The sequence below is a fragment of the Micromys minutus genome (assembly GCF_963924665.1).
Source record: "Micromys minutus genome assembly, chromosome: 12".
Taxonomy (NCBI): domain Eukaryota; kingdom Metazoa; phylum Chordata; class Mammalia; order Rodentia; family Muridae; genus Micromys; species Micromys minutus.
Window position 1 is genome coordinate 58525569 of NC_137981.1, and position 17243 is coordinate 58542811.

Sequence of the window (17243 nt, forward strand, 5' to 3'; positions counted from 1 at the left end):
GTGCCAGAATCCATGGACAACACAGCTGAGTGTCACACTCACATGAAGACTGAGTCCACAGTAACAGTTAATTCCAACAGTGAAGCAATGTCACAAGAAAGTACAGGATCTGCAACACAACAGTGGCAGACAGAAGGACAGACCTACAGTGGCAAAGCAAAGATGGTAAAGCAATGGCTCCCGGGACGTAAGTGTCAAGGGGTCTCACATGCAGGCAGGTATGAGCTGGACTGGACTAACATTTCTGTCTACACAGTCTGAGCCTTGGAGGGGCGCCTACCAAGCACTATCACAGTGGCACCTCTAAGCAGCCTGCCTTGCTGTGACTATGCAAATTAGACTCAAAACCAACAGACGGTGAATGCTCCAACCCTCAGCGTAAAGCTGGACAACTTGACATAGGAAGGAGAGGAAAGAGGGTGGTGGGGAGAAGGATCGGAGGGAAGCCATGTCTAAATACTTCAACAGGCCTTCTTGACAAGAATAACTCACAACAAATAAGTCATCTGGACGCACGAGACCAGTGTCACTGCAGCTCTCACAGCCACAACTTCTCGTGACAAGAGACATTTACAGGCTCATTCTTGGTCTCACTTTTAACTCCAACCTCATTTCCCTGACAAATCCCAAATCCTTACATGCATGTTTTAATGAATAAAATATAGATTATTAACAACTTTTCCTTGAAAGGAAAAGGTCATGTGTTGTCTAAGACATATCACAAGGAATATGTCTTAGAAAGACACATTCTTTCTAAGTAATAGACAAATTACTTGAAAGACAAATTCTGAAATCTGGGGACAAATGTTTAACTTAGGAAAAGTCCAGACAGTATTTTCATAGGTGATAGAATATTTGCAGAAGTTGGGAGATAGAGTCAGAACCATGGTAATTTCCCTCCAAATTACTGTCATTTCAAAAACTCATCCCAGTGAAGGGCATTTATGGTTTTCCTAGGTCTTCTCAGTCCCCTTCCCCGGCAGTGTCTTGGAACTGGATTGGAACACATTTCGTGGAAGTTGATCACATCTGGTAGCTAACCACCTATAGCTGCTCCGGGATGTGACATCGCAGACAAGGGAGGCAGAAAACCTGACCCTCTGCACTCATCTGAAAGCCCTGAGCCTAACCTCTTCCTCTCATCTGTGATGGAGCCGCGGCGTTCATCACTGTCACACGTGCTGCAAGATCTGAGGATAGGAGGGTCTGAAAAGAACTAGCAAGCAGTGGGGAAACCCCAAAGTGCTGTGCAGGTTAAGACCCACGTCCTGAAGGTGCCCGTGACCAAGAGTGATGGCATGAGGTTCCCAATGACATTGCTTCTGGATTCTTGTCAGTGCTAGAATGGCTGCTGACACGCCTAAAGTGAACAGTTCTCCTAGGCTGAGCCATAGAGTTATTAGAAAAAGTCTTATAAAAGCTGTTTGTGTTTTTAGAAAGAGGGTTATTTAAGAAAATCACTGAGGGCTGGAGAGATAGCTCACAACCAAAAATATAAGAAAAGCACTGAATAGTTATAATACCTCGGGTCTGGGCGGCTTCTTTTAAAGCAGCTAGAAGGTGAGGCTTCAAGTTCTCCAAAACAAGTCTTGCTTCAAGACCTGGGAAAAGGGACCTAGAATTCAAGAGGTACACAGCAGTTATAATTCTAACAATTCTACAGTTAAAAATGCCCACCATATAATTTCAAGCCAGTTAAACCTGCTATTTTATTTTATGTGAATTATAGTACATATCAAACTTTGCTTTAGGCTTTACTTTAAAATATGAGGGTATCATACACCATGAAAAGTCAAAAACAGTCTAAATATTTAACAATATATACCCTCAGCTATATAAAAAAAAATTAGTTACTGAAGCCAAGTGTGATGAAACCACAGAACTTGGGGCGTGGGGTAGGGAGAGGCTGAAGGAAGAAAACTATTTTCCAGGCTAGTCTGGGACACATCATGACATCCTGTCTTAAAAATACAAAGAAACAGTTAATACACTATTTTAATTTGTACTTCATGAAAGTAATTCTAACGGACCTTACCTCTATTAGCGCTTTATAGTAATTGTTTTCAGTGTTGTGTCTGACAAATAACTACTTGAATAATTGGTTTTGAGAAGAGATGTCGCTATGTTGTCCTGGAATCCCCAGGCCCAAGTGTTCCTCATGCCTAAGCCTCTGTCAATATGAGGCAATAGAACCAGCTTTTATGTAACTTTGTGATTGAAAAGTGCTAGAATGACTTTTCATTTGTAAATATAAAATGTATCTTCTAACTTTTCATGCCTCACCCACCCACAAAATCCACCGGACACCTGGCAGTAAAGAACTCTGTGGGAAACACAGCCCCCTACTGCCAAGATCAACCAGTGTGTGAGCCACACAGAATACCTTGGGAATTCTTCTGAGGTGATGTAAACAACATCTTGGTCAGAGACAGACGAGGAGAAGGGGACAAACGCCCCACTCTGTAAAGGCAGCAGCTCAAGCCCAAGCAGCTCACTGTAGGCTTGGTCAGAAAGCACAAATTCCAGAAGATGGAGCTTTTCTTCGGCACTGCCCAGGTGTGCACACTTCCTTAGTACCTGCCGCACCCACGCAGGTGTCACCTTCCTCACAGGACATGCACCAGAGGTGGCAGAGGCTGCACTGAGCTGAACAGCAGCAGCCAAGTTCCCTGGTACCTTGGCAATCTGCTTCCCTGAGCTCTGGAGGTAGTTGAGCACAGATTGTGTGGATTCTAAACTTCCATCAAGTTCTGAGAAGTACACCTGCTCCAGCTTCACCCACTCGCCACCAATTGAATAAATCACAGCATGCTGGAACAGTTCACTGAACAGAGGACCCAACACCGGATGCCAGTGTGCCTTGACCTGGCTGGCCTCAGGCCAAAGTTTGTAGATGGCGTCAACTGACAAGGGGAAGTCCGAGCTCTTCTCTGTCTGCAGGCGTTTTATTGAATCTAGGATGAGAGCAGCATAGGCTTTGGGAACGACATTCACAATGAGAAATTCATTCCACAAGGCTGCAGGGTCTCTCCACTGGTCCAGCTCTCTCCATTTTATGCTCCTTCGGTTGTCAGTCAGGCCGAAGAAGCCACTGATGTGAACCGGAAGCCCTGTCCTGCTTTCCTCTCCAGGAGGCAAAGGGAGGAAACAGAATGCTTTTCCTGAGAAATCGGATATTGCTCCATTTTCCTCATCCCTGCCTGATAAAGACATGGCTAGCCCAATGATGGGGACAAATTTCAATTCATCAGCCAAAGAATCCAGCTTACTACTAATGCCCCGCCCACCCACACTGTTACATACCAACCAAGACGTCTTCTGGGCATCTTTTGTACTCTCATCCTCCAGAACTATGTTTATATGATATGTCACACAGGTGACACTGTTGCTCGGGATCTTTTGACAATAGTTACTTATAGCCGTTCCCAGAATCTTGATAGAATTTGGCCGTTCGTGTTTCTGGGTCTTATTCTCACTAGCAGTTACTCTAAATACCAGTTTCTCTGTCCCATCTGCCTCTCGGACGTGCAAAGACACAGACTGCACACTCTTCAGGAAGAGCAGCACTGTGTCTGCATCTGCCCTGAAAGAGTCAAACAATTCCAGAACCTTCTGCTTAGTGTAGAGATTGCTGCTAAGCTGGGAAGGCTGTAAGCGGAGGGGGAAACGGAAAAACGTCCCCGGAAAGCTGCCATTTGTGAAGGTTTCCTTGGTGCTTCCAAAAACGCCAATGAAGGGTGCAAACTGATCGGGAAGCTTGTTTATCTCTTTGATGTCATCTTTGAGATTCCAACATTGGCCTGACTCGTGGGGGCCAAAAAGAGTTTGATGAGGATCTAGCATTCCTATCTGGTCACCACTAAAGATACAAGGAACATCTGTAAAATTGAAAACCAAGGCATGATCAACTCAGAAGTCAAATGAGCAACTGTAATTCAGCCATAATGAAATGATAATTACTATCAAAATATTACATAAGAAATGGTCTGACACGTAAAATTCTTCAGCCAATAACTTCATACCTATGGTTTCTGGTTTGAGGCAATCTAATAAGAGCCAGTAATAGAAGCTTCCATGTTTTTGTGAAAATCTGTGTTATATCTTTAAATACTCATTAGGTGTAAGATATAAACGTTCTTTAGATATTTTTACCCAGTGCTCACTGCCACATAAGCCCAGATAGAAAGAAAAGTTACATCTGTGCTCAGAATTAAAGATTTAACTTTCTACTATGACAATGCAGGTAGCTCCACTGCCACATAACGGAGCATGTGCAGACCCCACAGTGAGTATGCAGTGTGCTGTCCTGGGGAAGGACTCACAATGTGTATAGCTACAGTCTACAAGACCCACATGTCACCACATGGATGTAAACTAATGTCAACTGCCTCTTTTGTTCAACTGAAGACAGTGACATTTCAGCATTGGCTTCGTCAGATTTCTCACACTGAAAGAAACTTAGCCACGATGCTGCTCAAAGAGCTTCCCTCGGGTACTTCTGGTGCGTTTTGTCCCCCATGTAGGCTTTAGCCTCTAATCTCCACACATAATGTGACTCTAGTAAGTCTGCCACCTCTTCAAGATGTGTATTTGTTAAATGCAAGTACTGTCGTGACGGTCACCTAAATTCTTATTCACCTTAAGTAGCAAATCTTATGTGTACTAAACCCATCAAGAGCACAATGTAGGCTACACTTGTCTCTAGCACCTTACACACAGCATAACACACCACACTGAAGTCAAGTCAGAGAGGCTTTTGACACTGGAAAGTGTAACCTGTGGCTTTCTCACATCTCCAGATTTCGAGAGCCTTCCAGCAAATGGCTCAGTCGGTGTGCGCACTGCCAAGTAGAAGGTAAAGTGACACTGGGCTGCACACACGGGGCATCTGACTTGCTGTAAAGTTCTGCACAGTAGTTTCTACGTTCGTGCAGTCCTCAGGTATGCTTCAACATGCACAACCGTCCCTCAGAGCCCTGAGGGTGACCCTCCAACAGTAAGACTGCGTGTAACAGCCACGTTGTAGTGAATAACAGCACAATTTCAATATGCTGCATAGTCAGTATGAAACAAAATATCGATGTTAATGTAAACACAGTTTTACTAACATTTATCTATGGTCTGGCTGACTCTACTCCCCACTTGCGCACACCCAATACTGCACCTGTTATGTGGTAGACAGAATTAAACCCGATTCCAAATCTTCCAACCTTCAAGGGATCATCCTTTTTCCTGCTTCTTGCTATTTCCTGAATACCATGCCAGTCCTCTGGGGTGAAAACCGCATTGTTGTACACATAAAGAGCCGACCCTGGGGGTTGAAACGCACAAGCAGATACTCAGCACGGAGCACACCAGTACGGACAGCTCTGCTTCAGGACAGACAGACTCAGTGACAAACACAGGCACACGAATACAGCGACTAAAGTTTGCATTATTATTTCAGTTGTCTTCAAAATAAAAGCTAATAGCCAGAGACATATATTATTTGTCAAAAGTCCCAAAAGAAGAAATTAAAAGAATGATGGAACTTAAATACCAAGAAATACGGAGTAAACAAGGATATTGCCCAGTTCACTATGTGAAAACTCTTCTAAATCCTTATTTAAATCATTTCTGTAGGTGGAATTTCTGGAAAATGTGTGCCATGCACATCAGACTGATAAGCTGTTATGTTCAGTTTGAGCTCACCAAGGAGCTAGCTCAGGGATCAGTGCTGTCCCCTCCCATGTTAGACCCAAGCATGCTTCTGCCAGTGTCTCTCCAAGGCCTCTTGTGAGGATGGCTGGGCCCCTAACTCTGAGACAGAGAGGGATAAGAACAGCAAACAATCCGTGGGTAAAAAAACATTGTGTCCTAGTGAACAGCTAGAAGGCAAAGTGTTTCTAACCAGTGTTACCACCATTTATCCCATGACAGAAAAGTTCTGCAATGTGAAAGAGAACCAGTTCCTCTGTGGGAAGCTCATCCATGGGGAATTCCGGTCTGATTGTCTCAATTTCCCCAGTCATTTTCTGTTGTACATTGTGTCCAACTTGATGATGTCATCTCTAGTAGTGCTATTTGTTCTGTTACTTGGACACCATTCAGAGGGGACTCTGTTCTGCCCCAGACTCTATTGGATCTACCCACCTATTGTTTGCTATTTATTGTTTTACTTTTTTATGTATACTGAATAAGTTCATTCATTCAAAAGTAAAAGTATGACAAGCACAGTTCATTTTTAGATGTATAGAATAATGTATTAAGAAAACCAACAACCTAAATAACTTTGTCACTTCATTTTTTCATAAAGTAGAGATCAATTACTTACTAATGTAAGTAATCATCTTGTGAATATCTGGGTTGTGTGGTTTTGATTTTGCTTTACTTGATTTCTATAGAAGGAATTGATAAGGTAACTTAAATAGTCAGGAATTTGGTAAATGTTTAAATAAATTATTTGAAATTATAATGCTATCTCCAAAGTGGTTTCTTTAACAATATAATTCTGAGCAAATATTCTCTTTTGAGACTTGTTTTCAGACATCCTAACATTATGTAAATATAAGAACTATGTCGACTTTAAATATGGTCAATGTTTTCCTGTGAAAGTTGCTGACAGACACAGTAAGGCACAGGATCGATATGTGCATCCTGAGGCCTGTGCACCCTCCAAGCTAATGAGCTACATGGGGATCCCAGTACCCAAAGAACAGCTCTCTGCAAGCTTCTTTAATACAGAATGTTGGCTCGGTGTGCTTTTTGTTGTGGTTGTTTTAATCAGTGCGACTGCTATCTTCACAATGTTGGGACATGAAGCTGATCAAGGCAGCAAAGGGCAAGAGCACAGCTGTGAAGAAGCACTCAGCAGTCTAGGGGGCGGTGCCACCAGACCCACTGTCACCAGTTACCGCTACAGGCTCAGCTTCCTCGTCTATATCAACAGTAGAGCTTTAGCTCCCCACACAGGGGTGTTGGGAATCCACTGGGGTATAAATAACGGATCCCCACAGCACACACCATAGAGAAGAGCCCTTAGATTGTCAGCTGTTTCTGTTATGATACAGAAAGTCTTCCATATAACATTAATGTTTATGTTATATCACATATGATTTTACATAATATATAAAATAGTAATAAACTTGTTAATATCTAATAGCTAACTACAGCTAACAGAATGGCATCTGTCAAATACTCTATGGCTTTGCCCACTCACTCCTTCTACACTAAAAATATCAGACACAAAAAGAAATATCAGAGAATGAACAGACCCAGGAGTGAAATTCTTGCCAGAATCTAGAAAAGAAAAAAAAAAAAAACCAAACCACCATATAACTTTGAGCTCTCCAGAAGGAAATTAAGGAGCCCAGCAGAGTTAGCAGCACTACAACAGGCCACCGCTGGGGGAGGGACAGTCACCTTCCTCCCTAGAATCCACAGGAAGGCTAAGAGCTCAGGGTGGGCTCCCGACTGCCTCCTCTCCGTCCTACACTATCAGGCTTGAGCTTCTGAATGGGGTCATGGCCGCTGTCAGTTGTGTCCAGAACACACTTCTGTGCCTCTGGCTCATACAATCTCGCTTTTCTAGAAGGCACAGATTATAAAAAGATTGAAGAACCAACTTATTAAACATTCAACCTATTTTCTCCAAAGGAAGAAAAATGACGGATCCCTGGTCACCCAGAGAGTTGTAGTGGGTGTTGCCTAACAACCCAGTAATCTTTTTGCTGTTCTGTGGAGCCGCCTTTCTGAACCCCAGTATCATGAGTAGTTCAGGCCCTGGTCCTACGCTTAGTCTGTCAGTAAAGAGAGCCCATGCTGATGAAAGAGGCCCAGGTCCTTTGCATTCTCCATCAGTAGACCCCATCTGCGCTCATTACAGATCCTTCCTCCGTAGGCCCTTGCCCTGAGCACTACTTATCAGTCAGCTGAACTCAATCTTACTGTAAAGGCCACAGGTCTTTGCGTCTTTGCGAGGGAGTTTCTGTACAGCTAAGGCTAAAGCTTTGCTGTGACAACGGTCACATGGAAACTTCTTTATTACCAAAGTTTTACTGTGCTTAAATGTGTAAGAAAAATAAACCCTGAGGTCCGACTCTGGAAGTTCTGACCCAGAGCTTTTAAACATGGTGCTGACTCCAGTTTCTCTCTTCATCTCTCACTTCTCTGCTGGCTGTGAGGCTTACAGCGCCCAACACCACCTCCTCCTGTGAGGTGAGCCTTGAGCCATGGGGGACGGTGTATGACTGGTTTTGGTGGTGGCTGTGGTGGTGAGATACTGGAATGCCAAGTGGAGGTCTGGCTGGCCCAGAACCCACTATTCAGATGTGAACTGACAGAAATCCACCAGCCTCAGTGCTGGGACTGAAGTATGAGCCACTATACCCAGCTGCTTCTATATTTTCTTTTATGAAGACAGGAAGCAAAAACCCTTAACAAACGCTTCTCAGAGCTGTGCACCTGGGCAGGAGAGCCCGTCACAGCAATGCCCCCATTTTCTCCTGAGCAACCTCTCTGTCACGAGTTTTTCAGCAGGTAGACATAGAGATCCAAGGATTGCCCGGTGTGTCACAGTCTGTGGGGCTGTGCAGTGGGTAGGGCTGTGCAGTGGGTAGGGCTGTACAGGACCAGGATGCAGTCTTCAGTCCTCTGAATGCAAACTGAACATCTCTGCAGGAGGCTACATTAAATGATAAAATCAGAGCCAAGAAACTACAAGCTCCTCTCCTCACTGAATGGCTGGTCTCCAGAGGCCAGCACTAGCAGCAAGGGGGCAGGACTCAGAACCAGGGTGCAAGCCTTCTGAGGTTACCACAATATACACATCTCTTTACCCAGATCAAAGTTCCACTGCCAAGTTTTAAAACTAACTAACGTCAGAATGAAAGTAACCATGGCAATCAGTGCTAAATATCAGTAACAATGGCGCCTACCTTCACAAAACGTTTTGCCACTCTAACTTCTCAGCTTTATCTAAGAAAATTCAGTCACCCGCCAATTTCAGAGCTGAGCTAAGTTACATACACATCTTCCACATTTCAGAGTGTGAGCAAGCTGACAAACATCTTCAGGTAATGCCTCTCCTATGGCTCCCTCATGCCCTCTTCCCACCGCCTGTGCTCCCACCCTCAGAAGGGCAGCCCTGAAGTGGAAGACAATCTAGAGAAGCAGAGCGTCTTACAACGTCCTCCCAAATGCATGGGAAATGATCTATACACAGAAGCAGTGTCCTTCGTCTTACTCATAACATACAGTTCAGGTTGACTGACAGAATGAGCAGATGTGATTACATTGCTGGCCATTTAATTTTTATTTTTTTCCTCTAAGAATATTACCACCTGGAAGAAAGTCTTCCCACCAAAAGCAGAGGAAAAAACATCTGAATTAAACATGCCAAGAAGTACAAATGATAAAAAGTTTATTAAACAAAGTTGTAAATCATTAAAATCACCATTAGTATAAAAAATAAAATTCACTCCAATTTATTCTTACCCTGATATTGTGCCATATCTTTTGACCAAAGAGTCTCCGTTCCATATTGTGTTTCATCATATAAAAATTTAACCTCTGTGGCGCCAGCATCTTCTGCATTCTGAATTAATTCCTAACCATGAAATACAACAAAATGACATTAATATAGCAATCTACTGACCAACTTTATTTTACCTACAATATCTAAAAAGTAAGCATATTAAAGAGAAAACCCCACTCTCTCCAGGGGTAAAGCTAGGCTCTGGTTAGGCTCCTTACTGAAAGTTCCCACACACACAGGAGCTGGGAGCCTTTCCCTGCAATGCACCTGAAAGTCACCTTTGAAACTGCTACCATTTAACCCCCAGCTACAAATCCGGGAAGTAGGAAAAACCCACCCAGGCCCTTTGTTCAAAGGAGACTAACTCAAAGCTCTACACAGATTATTCTGAGGTACCTTATGCTCAAACGGCTTCCAAAAATAGACCATTAGTTCTCAGGTGTTTACCGGACTTTAAAGAAGAATCTTAGAACCCCTTTCCCCTAGAAACAAGCACACTCAATAGTATTAGTGACATGTACCCTTAGTCGACAGGCAATACTCCTGACAGCCTGAGGCAGAAAACAGCTTAGCACTGAGAACATTCCTGAAGGGAGTGGCACTGACCATCTGTTGGATATGGGTGAGCTGGGTGACTAGACATCTGTGACCTTGAAAGCAAAGGGCAAGGGCATTCACAAAATTCTCAGTCCTGGCCACCCAAATACTTCTGAACAAAACACTCTGGTCCACTAGAAGCAAGCTACAGCTGAAATAAGAGTCGAGTCATAGAGACACAGCTACAGTCATCAAAGTTTGCGTGACTCCTCAGGCCTGTGGGTACTGCAGTATAGCTCAAGGTTACAGTGCTTGTCTAGTGTATGAAGGCCCTGGGTTTGAGTCTCAGAGTCAAAAATTAGAGGGCTGGAGGTTCGGGCCAGCAGCCATACATCTAAGCCTGCACACAAACACCTGGGCTTTTCTAAGTACCTACACATCCATTAGCAGCTCTGGTTCCTATTTCCACAGCTGCCATTTCTCACAGGTGGTTTAATGGCTTACATCCCCTCCCTTCCTGTTCAGTACAAGAAAGTCTTTAAAAATGAGCAAGATGTTAATAAGATGGTGGACAGTAAGAACTAAATGACAAAAAATGAAAGCAGCTCATAGAGTTTGTCTTCATGACTTTATGGGCATTATAGTAAGCAGGGATTAAGAAAATCAGAAAACAAATAAAACACTAAGTTCCAGGCCCCACCTGCCAATCACAGGCTGTACAAAGTGTGACAGGCTCCTCCAAGGCTGGGCGTTAGGAGGTCACTTCTACGGCTTCCAGGAGGTGGCAAGTCCCTAAAAATCTGGACCCACTTCAGCAAACACTATAGATGGTGGAGGCTGAGCTACAGGCCATTCTGAGAAACACCCACAGTGCCCAGCACGAAAATACCCAAAGAACAGAGATGCTATTGACTGATGCCAATAAAAACATCACAGAAAGAGCAAAGGAGGCCAACCCCAGGTGACCTGGCACATCCTTCCTGGATGGGAGGGTCCCACTCACTCACTTCTGACCCAACTCCCGTAACTACAACGGAATCGTCACTCAGAATCCGTGTGGGTCATTCAGTCCTCTCAGCCCCATGGCAACGCCATGATCATGCCCTCATTCCTCCAGTAACCATTATAAAAAACAGCTTTCAAACCGACCTTCTACGAGCACTCCCCTGAGAGTCACACTGAAGAAGCCACTCCAGTCCCCGTGCAGACATCCCTGCACAACACTGTGTATCTCAGCATGACAGCATGAGGACTAGACCTTAACCATCACTAAGCCGGAGAGAAATAAGGGCTAAGACTGGAGATGAGACTGACAAGGACGGTGCATACCCAACGCACTACCGGATAACTGCCGGAGTTCATTCAGAGGGTTCTTACTAACACCAAACCTAAGTTCTACAAAATTTCCTGCCATTGCCTTTTTGTGGATGTCCAATTTCTCCTACAGTGAGTATGTTCACACTTAAAGAATATATTCTAAGCCACGCCCACAACCCCACCACTGAGACTGAAGAAGGGCTTGAGGTCAACCTGGACTACAAAGAGAATTCCACTCCATTCTGGAGAAAAAAACACTGTGATCCTATATATATGAATATAAATAAACAAGTCATTACCCTATGAAAGCAAACTCTCACAAAACAAGCCTCTAAATCCAGAGGTCACCAAGCATATGTTTTTCTGACCTCTACGTGGACTGGTATCAGGCTGCTGAACTATTGGTTAGTTATTTGATTGATGGTTGGTGCATGACACCAGGGCTCAATGCTCTACGAAAGCATTCCTAGAGAATGTGCCCACAGCCCTCCTCTGTTCATGACAACTGTATTCACAAATCTGCTCCACTCAGCTATGCAGTGTGGCCATGGAGACAGGGTAATGCAAGCACATCTAGCCCAAATGCAAACACTGTTTCGCTCTGAAGGTAAACCACACGGGACTCTATCAGTTCTCCTACCTTAAGGATCTGTCCTCCTTCTGGGTATCTTCTTAAAATATCCTTGAGAAAATCAACAAGTGGTGGGGTTGTTTGACCAAATCGACCTAAAATGCAGAATATATTTTAAATAATTTAGAAAAGGAGGATCCCATGGGTTCCTGTGTGCTATCTGGCTCTGCCACATGTACAGCCCAACAGAATCCTAAGACCAATTCAGTGCCATCAAATCCAAGGCATCTAACTAAAGGACACATTAGGTCCGTAAGGATTTTCTAGGGCGATTCAGCAGCAAACAGCATGGCAGAGGGAAAGGTGCAGCTGCTTCCTAAGGTGGTCACATAACTGGTGCTGTTTGCTGCTCCTGTGATGAAAGCCAGGCTACAACTAATGTCACTTACTGTCATATTCTTATTACTCTCAAATGTAACTGATACTCGGAGGGCTCTGAGGTCCGACGACCCACCAGGTTAAGAGCTGCCTGCACTGTTTTACCCCAGCTGACCGGGCTGTGTCAGCAGGAAGGTGTGAAGAGGAGAATAGAGAAAAGTGTAAACTGTGCACAGAGATAAAAAGTCATAAAGGGTTACACAAAGTAGCCATCACCACAGGCTGGAACAGACGACTCCATTTACACTGCAGGACACGGGCACTAGTTAATCATATCTTATGGATGCAATCCAAGGCCAAGTAAGAAATGCATGCACATTTCACATACAGCTTAGATGTACAGCCTGAGGGCGATCTATATAAAACTGTAGTGTGCCTGTGTTTTCACTATAAACTGTCATTTGAGGTCAAGTATTGACCTTTGCATTATTTCATGGTGCCAGGCGCCTTTGGCCTGCTTTAGATTCTGCATTAGGGACTCTCAACCCTATACTACAGATCTGTATAATTTTCACACAATCATCACCAAGACCAAGCAAGACTATGTCAACAGATATTTCTCATTTATCACAAAACTAACTACATTCACCTTTTTCGTCTGGCTTGGGCAGCCCCTCCCTGCATTCCACAATAGGCTCTCATTTCATGTATAGACGTGTGCACAAAGCGCTACATACTTAATGCATGAAGCTGGAGGTCATTACCATCACCACCACCCCTTATCAGTCACTGCCGAATGTTTCCCTCAGCTCCCTGTTGTTGTGACTTTATTCCTTCTGTGGAGAAGCATTTAAGATGGTCCTTCTCAACAATTTTACTACTTTATGTGTTTGCTTGACTATTTTTGGAACAGGGTCTTGCTAGGTAGCCTAGCCTGCCTCTGCTTCCTATACGTGGAGATTACAAGGACAAGCTGCCAGGCACACACTACAGCACTGACACGAGCCATAACTGGGCCTCCACTGCGCGGCAGAGCTCCAGAGCTCATCTGGTTTGCACAGATCCTCTTGGGCCAACACCTCATTTCACCCTCTTTCCAGCTCTAGGCAGCCGCTATCCTCCCCTCTGCTTCTGCATTACAATAAAACCTTTAATGGACTAAACTATGGCATATGCTTCAAGTTAAATCAATATTATACCTCCCCCCTTTAAGCCTTTTGATTGAAGGTTTACAAAAAGATGACAGGGTTTGGAAGTCAGATCTCCAATCTTGATCCAATCCGGTATCTGAAAGGAGAACAGAAAACGTGTAAGAAGCAACATTTTGTAGTACCAAGAAGTGTTGATGAGCTCTGAAACAGCAACCAGGAGCTAATCCAATGCAATCACACCAGGGTCTTTATTCACAAGCTTGAGCTTGGGCTTAACACACTGCTGACCCACAGGATAGTGAAGAAAAGCCCCAGCACTCATGGGGGTAAGGTTCTACAGAAAATGGCAATGTTTCCGGCCTGGCAAGCATCTGACTGGGGGCCACTGTGGCCTTTAGCATAAGTGGCTGGTGCTGGAGCCAAACCATCAACTTAGCTTCTCCCGTCCTCCCGACTGGTGTTGGGCAGGAGCAGGCCTGTAACGTGGGGTGCAGATTTGTGGGCATAACCTGGAGATGCAGGTCTTGTTCGTTCACTCGAGTGTAAGCTTAGGTCAGGTTCTAAGATGGAGTCTGAACCAGACTTTGGTCTCTCGATAACATCAAAGTTGTCACTTCAAAACACCCTCAATGTTTTCATTCAAGTGACACTTACTAACTATCCTTACCAAGAAGTAAGTTGCTCTAATGGGAATGTTCCAGGGGGCAGAACAGATTGCTAGTTCAAATCTTTATGGAATAATTAAATTATCTAAATTTAAGTTAAAATTTTTCTTTAAATAACTACAAATAAAAGCAAACCTACTTCTGTTCTAGCATACAGTTCACCCTTCTATCTCTCTCTTTCACATGCTAAGCAAGTTTTCTCCCACTGATCTACACCCCAGCCCAAACCATCTCAAATTCAGTTTCAAATATGTGTAAGATCCTCAACACAAACATCTTTTGATCAGTGAGACCGGTGTGTCAGACGTGCAGCACTGCCCCAGGAAACAGCAACAGATCGGAGGACAGAATTTTGGCACATTAATATGCATGGCATTTTCCTTGGGATTAATCTACAAGGCATTTCCCTAGAATAGCAGTACACTTTTCGGAGATACCCCATAGAATTGTATTCCTAGACACTCCTTTTGGAAAGCATTACCATGTCTGCCCCTCACAGGATGGGAGTAAGCTGTAACTTCCCTGAAAAATGCCTCAGTGTTTGCCTTACTGTTCCTGAGAAACAGGCAGGTACTTTAAAAACTCGACCTGGAAAAGGGTGAGCTCGAAGCTTTCAAACCTCTAGCACCCTCAGCTTCATTTCACACTTCAGCCAATAGTGTCACCACAGACAGTCCTGGGGACATCTGCAGCTCATCTGCAAGACCCAAGGCTACTTCCAGGCCCGAGCACATAAGTCTCTCCCGTCTATCTGCATTTCCCCACTCCCACGAGGCTGTGCCACAGCTCCTGGGTTTTAATAACCATCTCCATTTGATCTCCTCACTTTCTGTATGTCCTGGTCATAAAGCAGGCTCACATCGTACACCTGCTGACCCTGGGGACTATTCTGTGAGAACTAGTGCATGTCTCACACTGGTGCTCAAAGAAGCATAGATAAGAATATTGACTGTCACCAACAAAAGAAAACAACAAACAAAAATAACTTAGAAAAACCCAGACGCTGTGATACACAACACTGAACACTGGAGAGCCAAGGTATATACAGTTTAGAGGGATACTAATATTGAAAATTGAGTGAAACAAGCTCCCCAGCTTATGATCCCAAGAACGACAAGCTCCTTATAACAGGTATAACCAAGAAAAGCAAACGGAACACTGGATTATATGCTTAGGTTACACGTACGTATGAAATGCAAACACAAAGACACCCATTTGTCATCATGGGTGATCATTCCACTGGTCAATTAGCCATCTAGTTAATTACAAGAGGAAGTAATGCCTAAACCAGTGCTCATTCGCCCAGTTTGGGATCACTAAGTGCACTTGGAGGAAAAAAATGTCAGAAAGTGCAAAGAAAGGAAACCTATGAAATTTTCAGGCTTTAAAGAGAATCAGCTACAAGAAACTAGACACCTAGTGTTAGTGTATCCGTTTAAGTAGATACAACTGTAGGTCCGACAATCAGCAATCTGGTAGACTGTATCTGTTGCTATCAAAGGCAGTGATAGTCCTAAAAAGCAAGCTGGCTGTAGAGACCCTCACCAGTGCTGACTGTGCCAAGATGTGGGGGCTTGTAGAGGCCTCTTCCCTTCTCCCCAGATTGCTACAACTGAGCAAAGGAAATGTCCCTGTTCTCCCCAGATGCAACATACCTTCTATTCAAAGTGCCCATCTCAGCACATTTAAGATGAGTATAAAATCATTAGAAGCTTGGTCTTGCCAGCCTCATTCTCCGCTACAAATCTCAGAGACAGGCGCCTTCAATTACTAGCCAATGGTGACTCTATCCAAATTACTAAACAGTGTGATAATATAACCGTTCAGCACATCACCCAACGCTGGGGGGAGGGGCGGGGGAGGGCCATGACACACTTTCGATGAGGTGAAAGAGAAAAGCTAAGTCTCTGTCTATTATCTGTTATCACCTCAAATATTTAGAATCAAATAATGTCAATCTAAATAAGCAGGTTGGGACTAAAAGGTAAAGTCCATCTGTGGAAAGAATGCCAAGACGTTTCTCCAGAGCATTAAACAAGGCGGTAAGTGGAGAGGCCACAGAACCAGCACAGGAGCTCAGAAACCCTCTTCCCACACACTCCCCACACAGAAAGGGAGAGATGCTAAGCATCAGCCAAGTCCTATCTCCAGCTCTGACCTCTCTTTCCGATTCCAGCTGCAGCTGTGAGCGGACTTCAGTCTCTAGAGTCACAGACCGTAGAGCTGACTAGACTTTCCAATGGGAACACAGATCCTGACACACCAATTTGGCTCTTGTTACATATCCAAGGCGGCTGCAAGCAGGATCTGGGTCACCCACTTGTCCATTCTGTGCATTTTCCTAGCTCCTTCTTTGTCTCACCTTCAGCTGATCTGCACATAAAGGCAAACTGACGGCCACACTTCTTCCAGGATGAGCTGCCTTTGTCATCTGCTAAGGAACCCTGGCTCTCCTGGTTTGACTCCAGGCTTGCAAACTGCTCCGTAAGCCTCTGCCTCCGTTACTTCCACTCTCCTTCCTTTAGGTCCATGTGGCACCAACTGACACAATCCTGCCTTTACAAAATGCCCTGTATATCCTTCATTTGCTTATTCGTAGTGTGTGTGGTGTGTGTATGTGTGTGCATGTACATGTATATGTGTTTTGTATGTGTATGTATGTGTCTGTATGTGGCATATGTGAGTATATGTGTGTATGGTGTGTGTATGTGTGTGCATGTACATGTATATATGTTGTGTGTGTGTATGTATGTGTGTATATGTATGGTATGTATGTAGTATGTGTGGTATGTGTATATGTATGTATATATGTGTGTATGGTGTGTGTGTGGTATGTTTGTGTGGTGTATATATATGTATGGTTTGTATGTATAGTGTGTGTGGTATGCGTGTATGTATGTGTGTGTGTATATATGTATGTGTGTATGGTATGTGTATGTATAGTATGTGTGTATGCATGTTTGTGAGTGTGATGTGTATGTGGTATGTGTGTATGTAAGGTTTTTATGTGTAGTGTCTGTGGTATGTGTATATGTATGTATGTGTGTGTGGGGTATGTGTATATGTGTGTATGTGTGTGGGGGGTATGTGTATATGTGTGTATGTGTGTG

The 17243-nt window shown here is 44.0% G+C and overlaps 1 protein-coding gene across 1 annotated transcript in view; it reads right to left on the reverse strand.

The window, feature by feature from the left end:
• Positions 1 to 17243, reverse strand: part of SACS (sacsin molecular chaperone) — a 58213-nt gene that overhangs the window by 18263 nt on the left and 22707 nt on the right. The window contains exons 3-8 of the mRNA XM_080926611.1: positions 13517 to 13604; positions 12009 to 12094; positions 9475 to 9586; positions 5165 to 5311; positions 2384 to 3878; positions 1524 to 1615 (exon numbers count right to left, since the gene is read on the reverse strand). Coding sequence (XP_080782737.1) covers positions 1524 to 1615; positions 2384 to 3878; positions 5165 to 5311; positions 9475 to 9586; positions 12009 to 12094; positions 13517 to 13604 — 2020 coding nt within the window. The remainder of the gene's footprint in view (positions 1 to 1523; positions 1616 to 2383; positions 3879 to 5164; positions 5312 to 9474; positions 9587 to 12008; positions 12095 to 13516; positions 13605 to 17243) is intronic.